General features: G+C 40.7%; 1 protein-coding gene across 1 annotated transcript in view; it reads left to right on the forward strand.

The window, feature by feature from the left end:
- TRPV4 (transient receptor potential cation channel subfamily V member 4) overlaps positions 1-18,080 on the forward strand; it is a 79,636-nt gene that overhangs the window by 44,595 nt on the left and 16,961 nt on the right. Inside the window, exons 3-8 of the mRNA XM_075276625.1 lie at positions 774-949; positions 3,628-3,780; positions 4,580-4,720; positions 12,845-13,143; positions 14,297-14,476; positions 15,264-15,422. Coding sequence (XP_075132726.1) covers positions 774-949; positions 3,628-3,780; positions 4,580-4,720; positions 12,845-13,143; positions 14,297-14,476; positions 15,264-15,422 — 1,108 coding nt within the window. The remainder of the gene's footprint in view (positions 1-773; positions 950-3,627; positions 3,781-4,579; positions 4,721-12,844; positions 13,144-14,296; positions 14,477-15,263; positions 15,423-18,080) is intronic.

Genomic DNA, 18,080 nt, shown 5'->3' on the forward strand with positions numbered 1-18,080 from the left:
TTGGAGGACCTGAAGAATGGCAAAATGGACCGCTAAAACAGCAGTTACACATGGAGCCCAGCGGACCGCATTAACTTTAATAGGGTCTGCTGGTTGTCCACTGTTTTTAAATTAAAACTGTAAGAACTTTTTCCTCCACTGAGTTTTGGCAGACTCTAGTGCAAATGTGAACATAGCCTTATCCCCTGTGCATAGGTAAGGTGGTGAGTTGCGGATCAGTGGAGAGCTGACCATTGTGACCCCCACTGATCATAACAACAGGAGTGCTATGCACATGTGTGGCCATACTCTGACCAAGCTACGTTTACCTGGCACTTTTATGTTGCATTTGTTAACTGCACGCTGTTTTAATTGCAACATTGTTTCAATCCCATTTAATCTGAGTAGAACCGTTTTAGTATAATAATAATAAATTTTATTTATATAGCGCCAACATATTCCGCAGCGCTGTACAATTTGTAGGGTTCAAATACAGATAGATACATAACAAAGAACGTCATTTCACACAATAGGACTGAGGGCCCTGCTCGCAAGAGCTTACAATCTATCTAGTATGTATATTAGCTGTAAACCTGGGATTATTAAAGTGAAATCTAAAGGTTTTAAAATATTTATTTGGCAGCATAAAAGATGTAAGATTACTGACAGCACATTGCTCTATGTGAACAGGGATGTAGTACTGATATTTATCAAGATACAATTTCTCACATGTATGATGTCTTGTTATAAAATATTATTATTTAGAAATATTAATGTCTACTGCTTTCTTCCAGGAAGGATAATTCCCCGAATTCTCAGAACTCAAGCCCTGACCCCCCTCGAGTCATCAAGATGTTTAATAGACACATCCTCTTTGACATTGTATCTAGGGGAGCAACATCAGAGCTGGAGGGATTCCTGCCTTTCTTGTTGTCTCAGAAGAAGCGAATGACAGATGAGGAATTTCGAGGTTAGGTGCCAACAATAAAAATTCTACAGTGTATCTTTAACTTGGGTTTAAGCAGTCAGTGATGTTTAATCTTCAGGAATCTTAAGCTTCTAATGTAAGCGAGTTCCAGAGTACACCATGGAGTGATTGTAACTCATTAATGTCTAGGGATGGTGAAAGTTTTTCAGTTGTAGTTGACTATTTGTAGAACACAAGAAAGAAACATGCCAAATATGCAGCACATTTAAATCTATTTATTCCAGAAAACTGGCAGAGATAGGTTAGTAAATTCCCTCCATTATACCTGTTCTACTTACACATAAACTGAACAAGTAAAAGGCTAATTAATATTCAAACGTCCGTGACAATACTTAGGCCCAGTTCACAACTGCATTTAGTATTCCGTTTGGGGACCTTCAGAACGAAAACCTATACGCAATAAAAAGCGGTTACCTAAGAAACCACACAAACCCCATAGACTATAATGAGGTCCATGTTGTTTCCACTTGGTTTACGCACGAAACATGCGGAGAGAAAAGTGCTGCTTGCAGGACTTATGTCTTCACATGTTTAATGCGGGAACCGAACGGAAACCACACAGACCCCATTATAGTCAATGAGGCCTGTGTGGTTTCATAGGTAACTGCTTTTCTATGCATACAGGTTCCATTCGCGGTGTCCCCAAGTGGACTCCCCGAATGGAATACTGAATGCAGATGTGAACCAGGCCTTAAACATTGCTTTTTCCATAGCCAAGTTGCCATCCTGTGTGCCGACCACTTTTTTTTTTTTCTTTTTTTTTTTTACTGACCCATTGATTTTGAATAGAAGAGCACCATGAATTTGGCCATGAATTCTGATCGTGTGAATAAAGCCTAATTGTATTAGAATTATAGAAGGGTTATTGTTGGGTAGCAATTATTGGCTAAGGGGTAGTTTACATGGAGTAAACGCGCGTGTATTTTGGCAAAATACACGTGTAAAAAAATATATGTGTAAAAATAAGACTCCAATTGACTTCAATGACTTTTTACACGTGTATTTTGACTTGTTTTTTTACACATGTAAAAAAATGTCATTGAAGTCAATGGGAGTCTTATTTTTACACGTGTATTTTGCCAAAATACATGCGCGTTTACTCCGTGTGAACGGGTCCTAATAATAACATATTGGGGATGGTTCCAGAAAATATGGAGGGTGTCTCCATAGGGAGCTGATCAACGCCAACACAAGGGGACACAGATGACAATAGCGTGTTTAGCATGGACAGGACTCTATACCAGCGTGATAAGAACTTATAACCCACCTCATATAGTCTACTTGAAATGGAGGAAGTATGGGCAAGAGATGAACAACCAGATCCAGCGACAAAGGGGGGGGGGGAGGGGGGTTGGAGCTCAGATGGGGACTCCTATATGGCATATATGAGAGACAGGACATGATGGACTAAACTGGAGCCCGAACAAAGGAATTCAAAGTCAAATTTAGAACTTGCATATGAGGAGTATTATTGAAGCTAGAAAGTGAGAGAGTTGACTGGTTCTCCGAAAGCCTAGGGGGCAGGCTATGGAGATGTCTTGTAAATCTAACACTAACAGCCAACTGTCTTTATGGAGAAACTGATATGCACTCAGAGACCTGCCTAGGACCATCAGACGAATAAGGGAGTCATCAGTCTCTGGAGTGAAGGCCGGATTACGTAGGTTGGGAAAAATCAGGGTGGGGCTGAGGGGAGAAGTGCGTAGCAGATAAAGCCCTCACGATTACACGTAAGGTGGGGAAATGGTAGGGTGTGTATGCAGGTCACGAATAGAGATGAGCGAATAGTATTCAATCGAATACTACTATTCGATCGGATAGTAGTATTCGACTGAATACCTCCATTTGCATAGTTATTGGTGTACTTGGTCGAATACAACGTGGAAACGCGGGAAATATTCCTTTCCCCTCCAACCTCCCCTGGCGCCTTTTTTTTTTTTTTTTTTAACATTAATGTCTATGGAGGGGAGGTATTCGATCAAATATACTCGCTCATCTCTAGTCACAAAGGATAGATGAGAGGCAGAGCTAAGGAGGATTGAGGAAAGCGCAGCCTCCATGCCCACGCAAAGTTTAAAATGACCATGATGATGCCAGGCGACCATGTGGGTGAGCAGAAACATAATAGGCATAGACATTTGGGATCAAGTCTGGGTTTAAATGTATAAATTTATTATTATTTTTTTAAACCTCTTTTTGCTCTACAAATATGCTGACTCCGAATGTCTAATTGTTTCCTTGTTTTGTGCTTGTACTGCCTTGTATTTTTACACTGTTACGATTGTTATGATGTTTATGTATCCTGTTACTGTAATATTTCAATAAAAACTAAATGTATGAATTTATAATGTATGCAAGTAGTATGTATTTGCTACATGTAAAAAACTGTAAAAGGATGCTCAATAAAAGATCAACATTATCTACAAAAAGGGGTATTTCATCCACAACAAGTTACTCCCTACCCATGGAGGGACAACCACCATCTCCATGGATGCAGTTGCTGGAAATACGCACTCCCGATCCCTGATTTCCATGGGGCTGCCGGAGATGGCTGACCACTGTAGAAGGGGGTAACTTGTTGTGGATATAATACCCCTTTAATAGATTACAAATACATTATAAATTTGAGTTTTTGTAACTTTTTTTTTTATTTTTAACAGAGCCATCAACTGGGAAGACTTGTTTACCAAAAGCTCTGCTAAATTTACAAGGAGGAAGGAATGACACAATCCCACTCCTGGCTGATATTGCTGAAAAAACAGGAAATCTTCGTGAATTTATCAATTCTCCTTTCAGGGATGTGTATTATAGAGGTATCTATACACTGATATGCTGTATGGTGCATCGTCTCTACTTTGTGTGAGATTAATAGACAGATCTGTAACCATCGCTGTTGAATAGGGGCAACCAATCTTTCCTTTCCATAGTTTACATTTTTGGGCAGCACATTGTTTGTAGTGCCGATAAACCATGATTTATACCCAAGAGCATATTCTGGGTAATAGTATATATGCAGGTTTTTCATCAGGGTTTTTTATTCCATTTTTGAAGCCAAACTAGGTATGGTTTTTCCTCTTTCTTTAACTATTTCACTCCTGGGTTTGGCTTCAAACTTACACCTTTACAGGAAACCATTTAGAATTTCTGCTTTAGGAAAGACAAGATATTGAAATATATCACTTACCGGTATTTCTAATCTGTTTTTATTTTCTGATTTGTACATTTTTATCATATACTTTGTGCATAATCTACTGACCTCATCTATTCTCAATGCCTGGTCAATTGAAATGCTATCTTCTATTGCAATTCTGTTATGTGATGTGAATGAGGTGACTGCTGCAAAGACAACACCAACAGAATTGAGAAATCTCAGTCTATTGGGCTTAGTGGTCAGAGTGAAATTGAGGCATATTGTATTTTTTATGAGTTATTTGGGAAAAAAGTAAAAAAAATGTGTAATAAATAAAAAATGTCTAACAAACTATTTTTTAAAAAAGTTTATTTTATAGTGTCACATTCCCATTGAGATTGATAAGAAATTTGCCTGATCATCAAATTTTGTAAATTTAGTCTATAGGAGCTAAAGCAGGATTGTCTGTCATTCTCCTCCAGGACAAACTGCCCTTCACATTGCTATTGAAAGACGCTGTAAGCATTATGTGGAACTGCTGGTAGAGAAGGGAGCTGATGTCCATGCTCAGGCCAGAGGGCGCTTCTTTCAACCAAAGGATGAGGGGGGATATTTCTACTTTGGTAAGTCTTCAATTGCTCTTTATTCCAAATTTGCCCTATTTACCCTAGGTCCACACTAGCACTGTCTCTCCTTTTTCTGGTCTTTTCGAGGACCAGAACACCAGAGTGGTGAACCGCTAAAATAGCAGTTTCATGGGGAGCCCAGCGGACTGTGTTGACTATAATAATGGGGCCCATCAGGTGTCTAATGAAAAAGGCCGCACAGGACTTTTTCGTCCCTTTATTTTTGGTTGTGTAGACTACCCCGACAGAACACTTCTGCTAGTAGACTATACATGTGAGACTTCATGCTGCACTATAGATTTCAACATGATAACCTGTTATTTTATAGAATATCTCTTATGTTTTATTTGTGTTACATTTAAAGTACAATAAGTTTAAAGCTCCTTCCACTATGGATCAGCAGTTACCCTTAAAATGATTTATGACTATACTCCCCTGCTGTCTTAAAACTTACTAATGTCTGGAGTTTTAGGCTGAGACCCCATGTTGTGGAAAATCAGCTTTTTTTGTTGTTATTGTTGCTTGTTTTTGAGCCAAAGCCAAGCACGTCTATAAAAGGAATGGGAAATATATAGGAAATTCTTACACTTCTACTTTTTATTCAGTCCACTCCTGACTTTGGCTCTGAAAACCACAACAAAATCTGCAACAAAAAAGCTGTGTTTCTGCAATGTAGGGCTTTAGCCTTAGGGAAGTCTGGGGTCTTACATTTTATGGGCTTGTGGTCTGATCATTTAGGGTCTTGACTACATATGGACAAATCTGCTGGTAGACACCTTTTTAAGAAGACATGGATGCTTTTCTTGAAAGCAATATTTTTACTTGGATTGTGGGTACTCTATTACTAGAGATGGGGAGTGATCCAGGGATTTATTCTGGATACTGGAGTTGCAGTTTTTTCCCTAACATGAGCAGAATTGGGATTTGCCTCGCACTTGTTCCTCTGGATCGACGCTGCAAGATGCTTAAAATTAAACCAGATAGACTTATGTCTTCCTTCATCATAGGTTACTATTTCTTCTGCCGTTTGTACAGAGTATTATATCTGTGTATGGGAAAAAGCCTCTATTCCTGGTGCTCCTTTTCATGAGAAGTGCTACGTTGCAGTACACTAATCTTCTTATATGTTTTACATGGGTCAGCCTTTCCAATGTCTACACAGTACTGTTTTTCTAGTCATTCCTGGTCAGGAAGTGAGTACACAGAATGTAAATACAGAGCTAGCCAGCATGTCCTGCAGTAAAGGGAGTTTCCTGAGCCTGAACAGGCTGGCTACATATATTCACTGATGACAACATTACCGGCGGACAGAGGCTTGTTGTGAGAGTACCAATGGGGCCATTCATTCATCTTCACCAGGCAAATAACAGTTTAATTGGTATAATCTCGCCCTCAGTCTGGATGACGATGAAGCTGGAATACATGGAATCTATGACCTGAAGTGATGAGGTGCTACAAATTCTAATCCCAAATCTATTCTTTGTCATATATCTGCTTAATGAAATTGCAGACATACTAAAAAAAATAAATAAATAAATAAAATTTGGAAATGTTCATGACGCTACCAACTGCTGTGGTGACTGCCAAGTTCACATTGTTGTGTCCCTTCAAACAGCAAACTGAATGTATCCACTGCTGAATGGGTCCACATGCATTGCAGTTAATGCCCCTGGCAGTCTGCCAAGTCTATTGCTATCATGTCCATATTCTGCTTTTCTGCCTGAGAAAATCACTTTGTTTGCAGTGGATTGCAGAAAGAACAACAACAAAAAAATAATCAAGGAATCCCCTCCACATGGCGTCCAAACTACCAGCTCATCCTGGCGCAGGTAGACAATGGTGTAGAACTTGTAGTCCTGTACTTTGGACAGGTTATCAGGCAGGGACAGCACATGCATGAGAAGATAACCTGGCCACAATAAGGAAAGCATGAGCTTCAGAGAAAGTGCCAGACCATAGATGTTCCTGCATTCAATGTTGTATCCATTGCCAACCTAGAAAGGCCAAAGACTGTCATTACTACGCTGGTCAGAGAAAATCTTTAATCTGCAAAACTTTTGCTTATACTCCACCCCACCCCACCCCCATAAAATGTAACTTTAAATTGTCTAATAATTTTAACATGTTGAAGTTGATAGGGTAACCCCTTTAATTCTGCTGTAACTTAAAGAGGTTGTCAGACTCCCAAGGAAAATGAATCCTGGTGACCTATCCACAGGATAAGTAATCATCAGTATACGATTGATGGGGTTCAATAATCTGAACCCTGCTGCGATCAGCTGGGAGCCATATACAAGGTATATAGCTGGAAGCAGAGTCTCTGCCACAGTGTACAGCTCTACTGTGGTTGCGCCTGTGAACTGCAGATCTATTTCCATTCATTCATCTGCTTACGCCTTGTATATGGCTTCAGCAGCCACATCAGCTGATTGTTGCAGGGTCTAGGTATCGCACCCCTTCCGATCAGATACCGATGACTTGTCATGTGGATAAATCATCAGTATCCATTACACTAGGGTTTCTAAAACCTCTTTTTAGGTTCTGTGCAGGTTAGTAGACTGCAATGTTTCACTGTGCTTCCACTTATAATGTAGTCCAGGCCTATCTTGTAAGGTCTTTTCCATTAGTCTTGTACCCTTAACCCAAATTGTTTATTGACTCTTTCTGGATGTTTTATTCAAAAGCAATATGAATTAAATACAATTTTCCATTTCTCAGTCAGTCTTTCCCTTTTTACTGTGGTCTTTGTAAGAATCAATGTCTGTTTATCCACAGTAGTCAGTCCTGAAGGTATAATTGCCCATTACACTGTATTTTCCATAGCCATTCAGCTATATATAGTATCCAGGTGGAAATCTCTGATCCTCCCATCGGTCCTCACATAAATAAGTAAATCCTTGTTATAAAATATTTGGTTGTTGAGGATACTGGATCAAGGAAACACTTTGGACATACTTGAACACTGTGACGCTTGTACAGATTTCAACACTCATGACCTAGACCGTAGTGTTCTTTTCTGGAATTTGGTTATTTTGAAGGATGCTTTTATTGCAATATTAAGTTTGAACAGGAAAAGAGTATCAACTTTGAGCCATTTTCTTCTGTAGTGCACTGTGAAACACATTGCAAAGCGAATTTATTAATACATCAGTCTTAAAAAAATTATGTACTATGAAAGGCTAGGCCCAATAGCAAGTTTTTCACTGGGTTCCGTACCCCATGGAATAGCGCCCCTTTCTACGTTACCCACACAGTACAGTGTCTGTTACGTAGCCCCCACATGATAGAATGATCCATTCACTGACTTCCCATGTGGTATATTGCCGTCTTTACTGATCCCCCATATGGTGTATTGCTTCCATTATTGGCCCCCACACAGTATACTGCCCCCTTTACTGGCTCACATACTGCTCCTTTCCAGGCCCCCAAATCAGTAAGTAGCCCCCACAGAGTGGCTTTAGCCCGCTACCTTCTGGATTACTCCAACAGTTTCTTTTGTTAAAATGGGTTATATATGGAACCCATGTATACATTTTATGTTCCAGATAACTCCCCTTGTGCATTTCTAATATTTTATAGCCCTCATGCTATATTTTTTCACAGATCAGACTGTTTTGGTTAGTTTTCAAAGACCTGATTTACCCATTGAGCTGAATGGGTCCTTGAAAAAAATGAATCCTGCATGGATCTCTTAAACATAAAGCCAAGTCTTGGCTCAATTGTTGGAATAGAGCATAGGGGCCCAGTGGCGTAACTACCGCCATAGCAGCAGAGGCAGCTGCCACAGGGCCTGGGACATTAGGGGCCCGGTGACAGCCGCTACCGCTGCTATCATTATACTCGGGGGTCTTTTTGGACCCCCGACAATAATGATTGGTGGACCGGGAGAGGTAAGAAACATAAAAAAACACTGTTACTTACCTCTCCACGATCTGTGCAGACTTCGGCCTAGTCTGACGTCTCATGACCTCGGCCTGCGTCCCGGGTTATGTGACGTCTGACGTCATTGAAGATCGAGTACTTCGGAGGCCGCTAGCGTAGGAGCCGGGAGATAGGTGAGTAACAGAGTTTTTTTTATGTTTTTCTCCCCCTGGGTCTCCGATTATTATACTCTGGGGTCTGAAAAGACCCCAGAGTATAATTGTTTATGGGTGTCCAGAGTGGGGGATAATACTGTGTGCAGGGGCCATTATGGGGTAAAATACTGTGTGCATGGGCCTCTATGGGGGATAATACTGTGTGAAGGGGCCACTATGGGGGATAATACTGTGTGCATGGGCCTCTATGGGGATAATACTGTGTGAAGGAGCCACTGGGGGGGATAACACTATGTGCAGGAGCCTCTATGGGGGATAATACTGTGTGAAGGGGCCACTATGGGGGATAATACTGTGTGCAGGGGCCACTATGGGGGAATAATACTTTGTGTAGGGGCCACTATGGGACATAATACTGTGTGCATGGGCGTCTATGGGGGATAATACTGTGTGAAGGGGCCACTATGGGGGATAATACTGTGTGAAGGGGCCACTATGGGGGATAATACTGTGTGCATGGGCCTCTATGGGGGATAATACTGTGTGAAGGAGCCACTGGGGGGGGATAACACTATGTGCAGGGGCCTCTATGGGGGATAATACTGTGTGAAGGGGCCACTATGGGGGATAACACTATGTGCAGGGGCCACTATGGGGGATAATACTGTGTGCAGGGGCCACTATGGGGGATAATACTTTGTGTAGGGGCCACTATGGGACATAATACTGTGTGCATGGGCGTCTATGGGGGATAATACTGTGTGAAGGGGCCACTATGGGGGATAATACTATGTGCAGGGGCCACTATGGGGGATAATACTGTGTGTAGGGGCCACTATGGGACATAATACTGTGTGCATGGGCGTCTATGGGGGATAATACTGTGTGAAGGGGCCACTATGGGGGATAATACTATGTGCAGGGGCCACTATGGGGGATAATACTGTGTGAAGGGGCGACTATGGGGCATAATAGAGTGCGCAGGAATGCGTAGAAGGGGGTCGGTCGAAGTCTTCGGCGTCAGTGAGGGGGGGGGATGGGGCATGTCAAAAGTTTGCCTCTGGGCCCCGCCTTTCCTAGTTACGCCACTGTAGGGGCCCTTTCACACGGCTGAGAAATACGGCCTGTTGTGTTGGGCATATTTCACTGTCTGATGACAGCTTGTATGAACTGTGTCTACTACATCATAGTGGCTTGTGATGCTGTAGATTTCAGAATTATCTACTGACCTGTACTCACATGACATGGGCTAGGAGTATGACCAACACATGGACTGTAATTTTTGGCCTAACTATGTCCGTTTGAAAGGGCCTAGAGGGTTATTTAGACGTTGTAGGTAATACCACACTGAAAAACAAACGCATATGTTTTGTGATCATGTGTGCGGGTGAGGCCCTTTAGGAATGGATGGTGCGTTCTTTTTTTCCAATCCATTCCTGGTGTGTCCTTACACTGGCGTATATATTATGCAAACAACCTGTTCTAATGACACAGACCTGAAACTAATCTGTCATTTCCGACACCTGCGTGCTCTCCCCAGGGCAGGTGGGGTGTGAGGCGTTTCGTAGTGTTTCCACAACAGCAGGACGGTGACACCTGAGCAGTTAGAGTACAGCTATAGAATAGAATATACATCACACTGTAAAATAGCATATGAATTAAGAGTAATGTTACATTTTATACATCACAGCAAATAACATGTTTGCTTCATTTACCAGTATCCCACACCATATATAGATTTAATTTAGATTTCTTTTATGTTCATTAATTTAATTTTAATTGACAAACTATAAACACTTGTATGTCTGAAATATCATTCTGACCCCTGGTTCACATCTGCGTTGGTATTCCGTCCAGGGAAGTCCGTATGAGGACCCCCAAATGGAATACCAACGCAACTGTAAGCGGTGTGCAGTTAAAGCACACGGACCCCATAGACTATAATGAGGTCCGTGTGCTTGTCGCGTGCTGCCCACACGAATCATGCAGATAGGAAAGTGGATTGTGAACTACTTTCCTGTCCGCATGATCCCTGAGGAGATCTGGTGGCAAACACATGGACCCCATTATAGTCTATGTAGTCCGTATGCTTTTACCTGCACACCGCTTGCAACTGCGTTCAGTATTCCCTTCGGGGGGTTCTCATGAACGAGCTCTGACTTTGCAGCATTTTTTCCACATCTGCCACAAATATATATATATATATATATATATATATATATATATATAATTTCTAATACATAATCAGTGACAGTGGTTAAAGGGTTATTTGAGATGGGAATGACCCCATCCATCCACCAGGCCCTATGGTTGTGGGGCCCCCCCCACAGCCACCCTGGATCGAACTGGACAGTCCCGCATTTTGGATGCTGTCCCGGATGGCTGGCAATGATTTCAACTGTGTCCTTAGTGGTACATGAGTATACAGTGGGGCAAAAAAGTATTTAGTCAGTCACCAATAGTGCAAGTTCCACCACTTAAAAAGATGAGAGGCGTCTGTAATTTACATCATAGGTAGACCTCATCTATGAGAGACAAAATGAGAAAACAAATCCAGAAAATCACATTGTCTGATTTTGTAAGAATTTATTTGCAAATTATGGTGGAAAATAAGTATTTGGTCACCTACAAACAATCAAGATTTCTGGCTCTCACAGACCTGTAACTTCTTCCTTTAAGAGTCTCCTCTTTCCTCCACTCATTACCTGTAGTAATGGCACCTGTTTAAACTTGTTATCAGTATAAAAAGACACCTGTGCACACCCTCAAACAGTCAGACTCCAAACTCCACTATGGTGAAGACCAAAGAGCTGTCAAAGGACACCAGAAACAAAATTGTAGCCCTGCACCAGGCTGGGAAGACTGAATCTGCAATAGGCAACCAGCTTGGATTGAAGAAATCAACTGTGGGAGCAATAATTAGAAAATGGAAGACATACAAGACCACTGATAATCTCCCTCGATCTGGGGCTCCACGCAAAATCTCACCCCCTGGGGTCAAAATGATCACAAGAACGGTGAGCAAAAATCCCAGAACCACGCGGGGGGGACCTAGTGAATGAACTGCAGAGAGCTGGGACCAATGTAAGAAAGCCTACCATCAGTAACACACTACGCCGCCAGGGACTCAGATCCTGCAGTGCCAGACGTGTCCCACTGCTTAAGCCAGTACATGTCCGGGCCCGTCTGAAGTTTGCTAGAGAGCATTTGGATGATCCAGAAGAGTATTGGGAGAATGTCCTATGGTCTGATGAAACCAAACTGGAACTGTCTGGTAGAAACACAACTTTTCGTGTTTGGAGGAAAAAGAATACTGAGTTGCATCCATCAAACACCATACCTACTGTAAAGCATGGGGGTGGAAACATCATGCTTTGGGGCTGTTTCTCTGCAAAGGGGCCAGGACGACTGATCCGGGTACATGAAAGAATGAATGGGGCCATGTATCGTGAGATTTTGAGTGCAAACCTCCTTCCATCAGCAAGGGCATTGAAGATGAAACGTGGCTGGGTCTTTCAACATGACAATGATCCAAAGCACACCGCCAGGGCAACGAAGGAGTGGCTTTGTAAGAAGCATTTCAAGGTCCTGGAGTGGCCTAGCCAGTCTCCAGATCTCAACCCTATAGAAAACCTTTGGAGGGAGTTGAAAGTCCATGTTGCCAAGCAAAAGCCCCAAAACATCACTGCTCTAGAGGAGATCTGCAGGGAGGAATGGGCCAACATACCAACAACAGTGTGTGCCAACCTTGTGAAGACTTACAGAAAACGTTTGACCTCTGTCATTGCCAACAAAGGATATATAACAAAGTATTGAGATGAAATTTTGTTACTGACCAAATACTTATTTTCCACCATAATTTGCAAATAAATTCTTACAAAATCAGACAATGTGATTTTCTGGATTTGTTTTCTCATTTTGTCTCTCATAGTTGAGATCTACCTATGATGTAAATTACAGACGCCTCTCATCTTTTTAAGTGGTGGAACTTGCACTATTGGTGACTGACTAAATACTTTTTTGCCCCACTGTATTTGTGTTTTTAGACACCTATAATAATGATACCTTGTCCTTGCTATCCTAGGTGAACTCCCACTGTCTCTCGCAGCTTGCACCAATCAGCCTGACATTGTGCACTATCTGACTGAGAATGCTCACAAGAAAGCAGATCTACGTCGTCAAGACTCAAGGGGCAATACTGTCCTGCATGCTTTGGTTGCCATTGCTGACAATACAAGGGAGAACACCAAATTTGTTACAAAAATGTATGATCTTCTGGTTATAAAGTGTGCCAAACTTTATCCTGACTGTAGCCTGGAGGCTATATTAAACAATGATGGCATGTCTCCCCTCATGATGGCGGCAAAACTGGGTAAAATAGGAGTGAGTATTTCACATTCATTTCTTTTTGTAGTTTCTCATGTATTTGTAAAAAAAAGTTATATATGTTTTATTTGATCAAATACTGTACATAAAGCAATGTTCATACTGATTACCATAGGTTGATACTAGCGTGGCCTCTCCGTTGTTCTGATCCATCAGAGGTTCTTAGGATAGTGGTAAGACACAAAGTCTGAAGGACCACATTTACTAGAATGGGGTCCGTACTTTTACTACTGAAATCGGCAGAGCCAACAGCACAGAGCAGTGCTCCACAGTAGCCTTACTTTGTTTTATAATGTACGGTATACACTCACATGCATATATAATGTCCAAAAATATCTCTGCCAGCATATTAAGAAAAAGATGGAGACTGTTTATCAGTTTTCTTTTCCTCAAGCTGCAGACAGAATCTTTTTTTTTTTTACTTTTTGATTCACACCTGAAAGAGGAGATTGCGCGCATTTTTTAGGGTAATCCTCAGAGTTTATACAGTGTTTTTTTTGTGTGTAGATTTTTTTTCTTCTATTAACACAAGACAAGCATTGATTTCTTGGTTTCACATTAAATTCACTGCCTTAGTTTTAGTTTTCTACTGTTGTGTTATGCAGCCCCCTTGTGGTGTTGTTGGTAATTACATCACCTTTTAAGGTTTTCACATATTTGGAATACTTAAAGTATCTCGCCTCACAGATCATAAATTTGGGGCATAAATGATATTTATTCAGCTTGCTTGTATAGCGCCATCATATTCCACAGTGCTTAACAGACGTTGTCAATCACTGTCCAATATAGGGCTCACAAGCTACATTCCCATTATGTCTTTGGAGTGTTGGATGAAAATGGTGTGCCCAGAGGAAACCCAAGAAAACACAGGAGAACATACAAACTCCTTGCAGATGTTGCCCTTAGTTGAACTTGAACCCAGGGCTTCAGTGCTAACCGCTGAGTTGCCAAGCTGCCTGGTTAGTCTTCTGTTAAGCTTCACAGTGTCCCTTATCTAGTTGGTGCTCTGTGATCATACTGAAGACATCCTTGCTGAAATACATCATGAATATGTCTTTTTGTATTTAAACTCTTAAAACAATGTTGCTAATAATATTTTATTAAATGCAGTAATATTAGTTAACTATCATTTTATATTGTTGTGTTTTAGATATTTCAGCATATTATCAGGCTAGAGATAAAAGATGAAGAGGCCAGACACTTGTCTCGCAAATTCCGGGACTGGGCTTATGGCCCTGTTTACTCCTCCTTGTACGATTTATCTTCGTTAGATACATGTGGCGAAGAGGTCTCTGTCCTTGAAATCCTGGTTTATAATAGTAAAGTTGAGGTGAGAGCACATAAACCCAGATATAATGTGTATATTTTGCTTGAATATATAATTTGTATTGTCATTTTTCCAGTGCCATATAGTAAGAGCATATTAGAGCTGAGTTTACCTGTAGTACATGCACATGTATAGATAACACTAGAAGAACTCCATTATCATGGAGATGCAAATTATTTGATGATTTCAAATATTTTTGGTATTGTGCCTGTAGTGGGTGTGACCCTGAACTACATGGGCTTAGCTTTGGAAAGGGGGTCATATTGGGCTGCTACATTACTCCTGCAGGTGCTTAGTGGCAGAAGTTCTGGTCGCCTTGGGGTCCTGCATGTCCGTGGGGTCCATGTTCATTTTATACATGAAATGGTAAAATAAGTTTTCTAATTTGGTTTGAAAACAGTATTATGCTGAGTTTTGTAAATTACAACTCTGCTACACGACAACACCTAAAGTCCACCTTTAATGGGCAATTCAGGGCAACACAACACTGGAAATATTAATATAATAATAATTTTATTGGTACGTAAGTATGATGTGCACCTGCTGAACCAATCCTTGTACAGAAAATCTCTGCATGCTAGATCATTGGGCACACAGGATTGTGTATTAGATCATGGAATACACAGTTTAGTTTAAGATTTTCTATACAAAAGATTTAATTTTACATTTTTATTTTCATTTTGCATGTATTTTTGTGTAAGATACATTACTGCTGAGGTTTAATTTTTCTAGAAATATGGTTTTCTTTTTCCTCTACTTCTCAATATACCATTACTTATTCTTTATACAGAACCGCCATGAAATGCTGGCAGTGGAACCCATCAATGAACTGTTGAGAGACAAATGGAGGAAATTTGGTGCCGTCTCATTTTACATCAGTGTTGTCTCCTACCTCATTGCCATGATCATATTTACATTAATTGCTTATTACAGACCCATGGAAGGCAAAGTAAGAATAAACCATTAAGAATCAAGATTTTTATTTTATTTTTACATGCAAAACTATATTAATTTACAGCGATTAACTGCCAGCATAGTAAAACTGGTGACTTGATACTAACACGCCAGGTAAAATCTAGTTTGCAGTGGCCGTTGCGGCTTTGCAAATCGAAGCATGTCTATTATATCTATGGAAACGCCAGCGGCTTTCCCGTAGATATAATGGGAAGAGAAAGTCCGCAGAGTAAAATTCTGTGAACTTTCTCCTCAAAGCGCTGCGGAAAGAACCGCAATGCGATCAAGCAGCGGTTCTTTCCGCAGCGCTTTGGTGCTGCGATTACGACTCGTAGGGACTTAGCCTTGCAGTGTAGTGGTTACTTTAGATACTACAGAGCTGTCCCATTGAAGTCTATAGGGCAGTCCTGCAGTATCTAAAGCCACCACTCATTACAGGTTAAATAATGAGCCATCTCAGCAGTGTTGAGAAATCCCTACAATGATAGATCTAGTTGTGATACCATGCAATATTGTTGAAGAAGCCATGACAGTGGGTAAAACAAGCCAAAATGACACAAAATGGTTCAATGAAACCAATATTGTACTTAAGTGAACCTGGAAACTGGAGTGTGTTAGAGCAGGAGGAACAGAACAGTTTGTAATATAGTTTTGTGGGAAAATATTCAGTATTATTTGCTTTGTATTCAGTTATATCTCAGCTTTTTTCTGTGTTGACAAGTCTAGGAGGCAGTCCTATCAGTGTTAGGACCACCTCCTTGATTTCTCGGAATTGAAAGTGCAAACATTTAACTTCATAAAATACAGGTTACATATAACTATATATGTGTATGTATGTATGTATGTATGCATGCATGTGTGTGTATATATATATATATATATATATATATATATATATATATATATAGTACAGAACAAGGAGTTTTCTGTATTTATTTTCATGACTATGAAAATTGTAGATTCACACTAAAGGCATCAAAACTATGAATTAACACATGTGGAATTATAAACTTAACAAAAAAGTGTGAAACAACTGAAAATCTGTCTTATATTCTCGGTTCTTCAAAGTAGCCACCTTTTGCTTCGATTTCTGCTTTGCACACTCTTGGCATTCTCTTGATGAGTTTCAAGAGGTAGTCACCGGAAATGGTTTTCACTTCACAGGTGTGCCTGTCAGGTTTAATAAGTGGGATTTCTTGCCTTATAAATGGGGTTGGGACCATCAGTTGTGTTGTGCAGAAGTTAGGTGGATACACAGCTGATAGTCCTACTGAATAGACTGTTAGAATTTGTATTATGGCAAGAAAAAAACCAGCTATGTAAAGAAAAAACGAGTGGCCATCATTACTTTGAGAAATAAAGGTCAGTCAGTCCGAAAAATTGGGCAAACTTTGAAAGTGTCCCCAAGTGCAGGTGCAAAAACCATCAAGCGCTACAAAGAAACTGGCTCACATGAGGACTGCCCCAGGAAAGGAAGACCAAGAGTCACCTCTGCTGCGGAGGATATGTTCATCCGAGTCACCAGCCTCATAAATCGCAGGTTAACATCAGCTCAGATTAGAGATCAGGTCAATGCCACACAGAGTTCTAGCAGCAGACACATCTCTACAACAACTGTTAAGAGTAGACTTTGTGCAGCAGGCCTTCATGGTAAAATAGCTGTTGGAAAACCACTGCTAAGGACAGGCAACAAGCAGAAGAGACTTGTTTGGGCTAATTGCTAATGGACATTAGACGAGTGGAAATCTGTGCTTTGGTCTCATGAGTCCAAATTTGAGATCTTTGGTTCCAACCACCATGTCTTTGTGCGATGCAGAAAAGGTGAACGGATGGACTCCACATGCCTGGTTCCCACCGTGAAGCATGGAGGAGGAGGTGTGATGGTATGTGGGTGCTTTGCTGGTGACTCTGTTGGGGATTTATTGAAAATTGAAGGCATACTGAACCAGTATGACTACCACAGCAACTTGCAGCGGCATGCTATTCCATCCAGTTTGCATTTAGTTGGACCATCATTTATTTTTCAACAGGACAATGACCCCAAACACACCTCCAGGCTGTGTAAGGGCTATTTGACCAGGAAGGAGAGTGATGGGGTGCTAGGCCAGATGACCTGGCCTCCACAGTCACCAAACCTGAACCCAATCGAGATGGTTTGGGGTGAGCTTGACCGCAGAGTGAAGGCAAAAAGGCCAACAAGTGCTAAGCATCTCTGGGAACTCCTTCAAGACTGTTGGATGACTATTTCAGGTGACTACCTCTTGAGGCTCATCAAGAGAATGCCAAGAGTGTGCAAAGCAGTAATGAAAGCAAAAGGTGGCTACTTTGAAGAATCTAGAATATAAGACTTATTTTCAGTTGTTTCACACTTTTTTGTTAAGTATATAATTCCACATATGATAATTCATAGTTCTGATGCCTTCAGTGTGAATCTACAACTTTCCTAGTCATGAAAATACAGAAAACTCTTTGAATGAGAAGGTGTGTCCAAACTTTTGGCCAGTATAATATATATATATATATATATATATATATATATATATATATATATATATATATATATATTGTGTATGTGTATATATATATTGTGTATGTGTATATATATATATATATATATATATATATATATATTATATATATATATATATATATG

Source organism: Leptodactylus fuscus, chromosome 1, assembly GCF_031893055.1.
Source record: "Leptodactylus fuscus isolate aLepFus1 chromosome 1, aLepFus1.hap2, whole genome shotgun sequence".
NCBI classification, from domain to species: Eukaryota; Metazoa; Chordata; class Amphibia; order Anura; family Leptodactylidae; genus Leptodactylus; species Leptodactylus fuscus.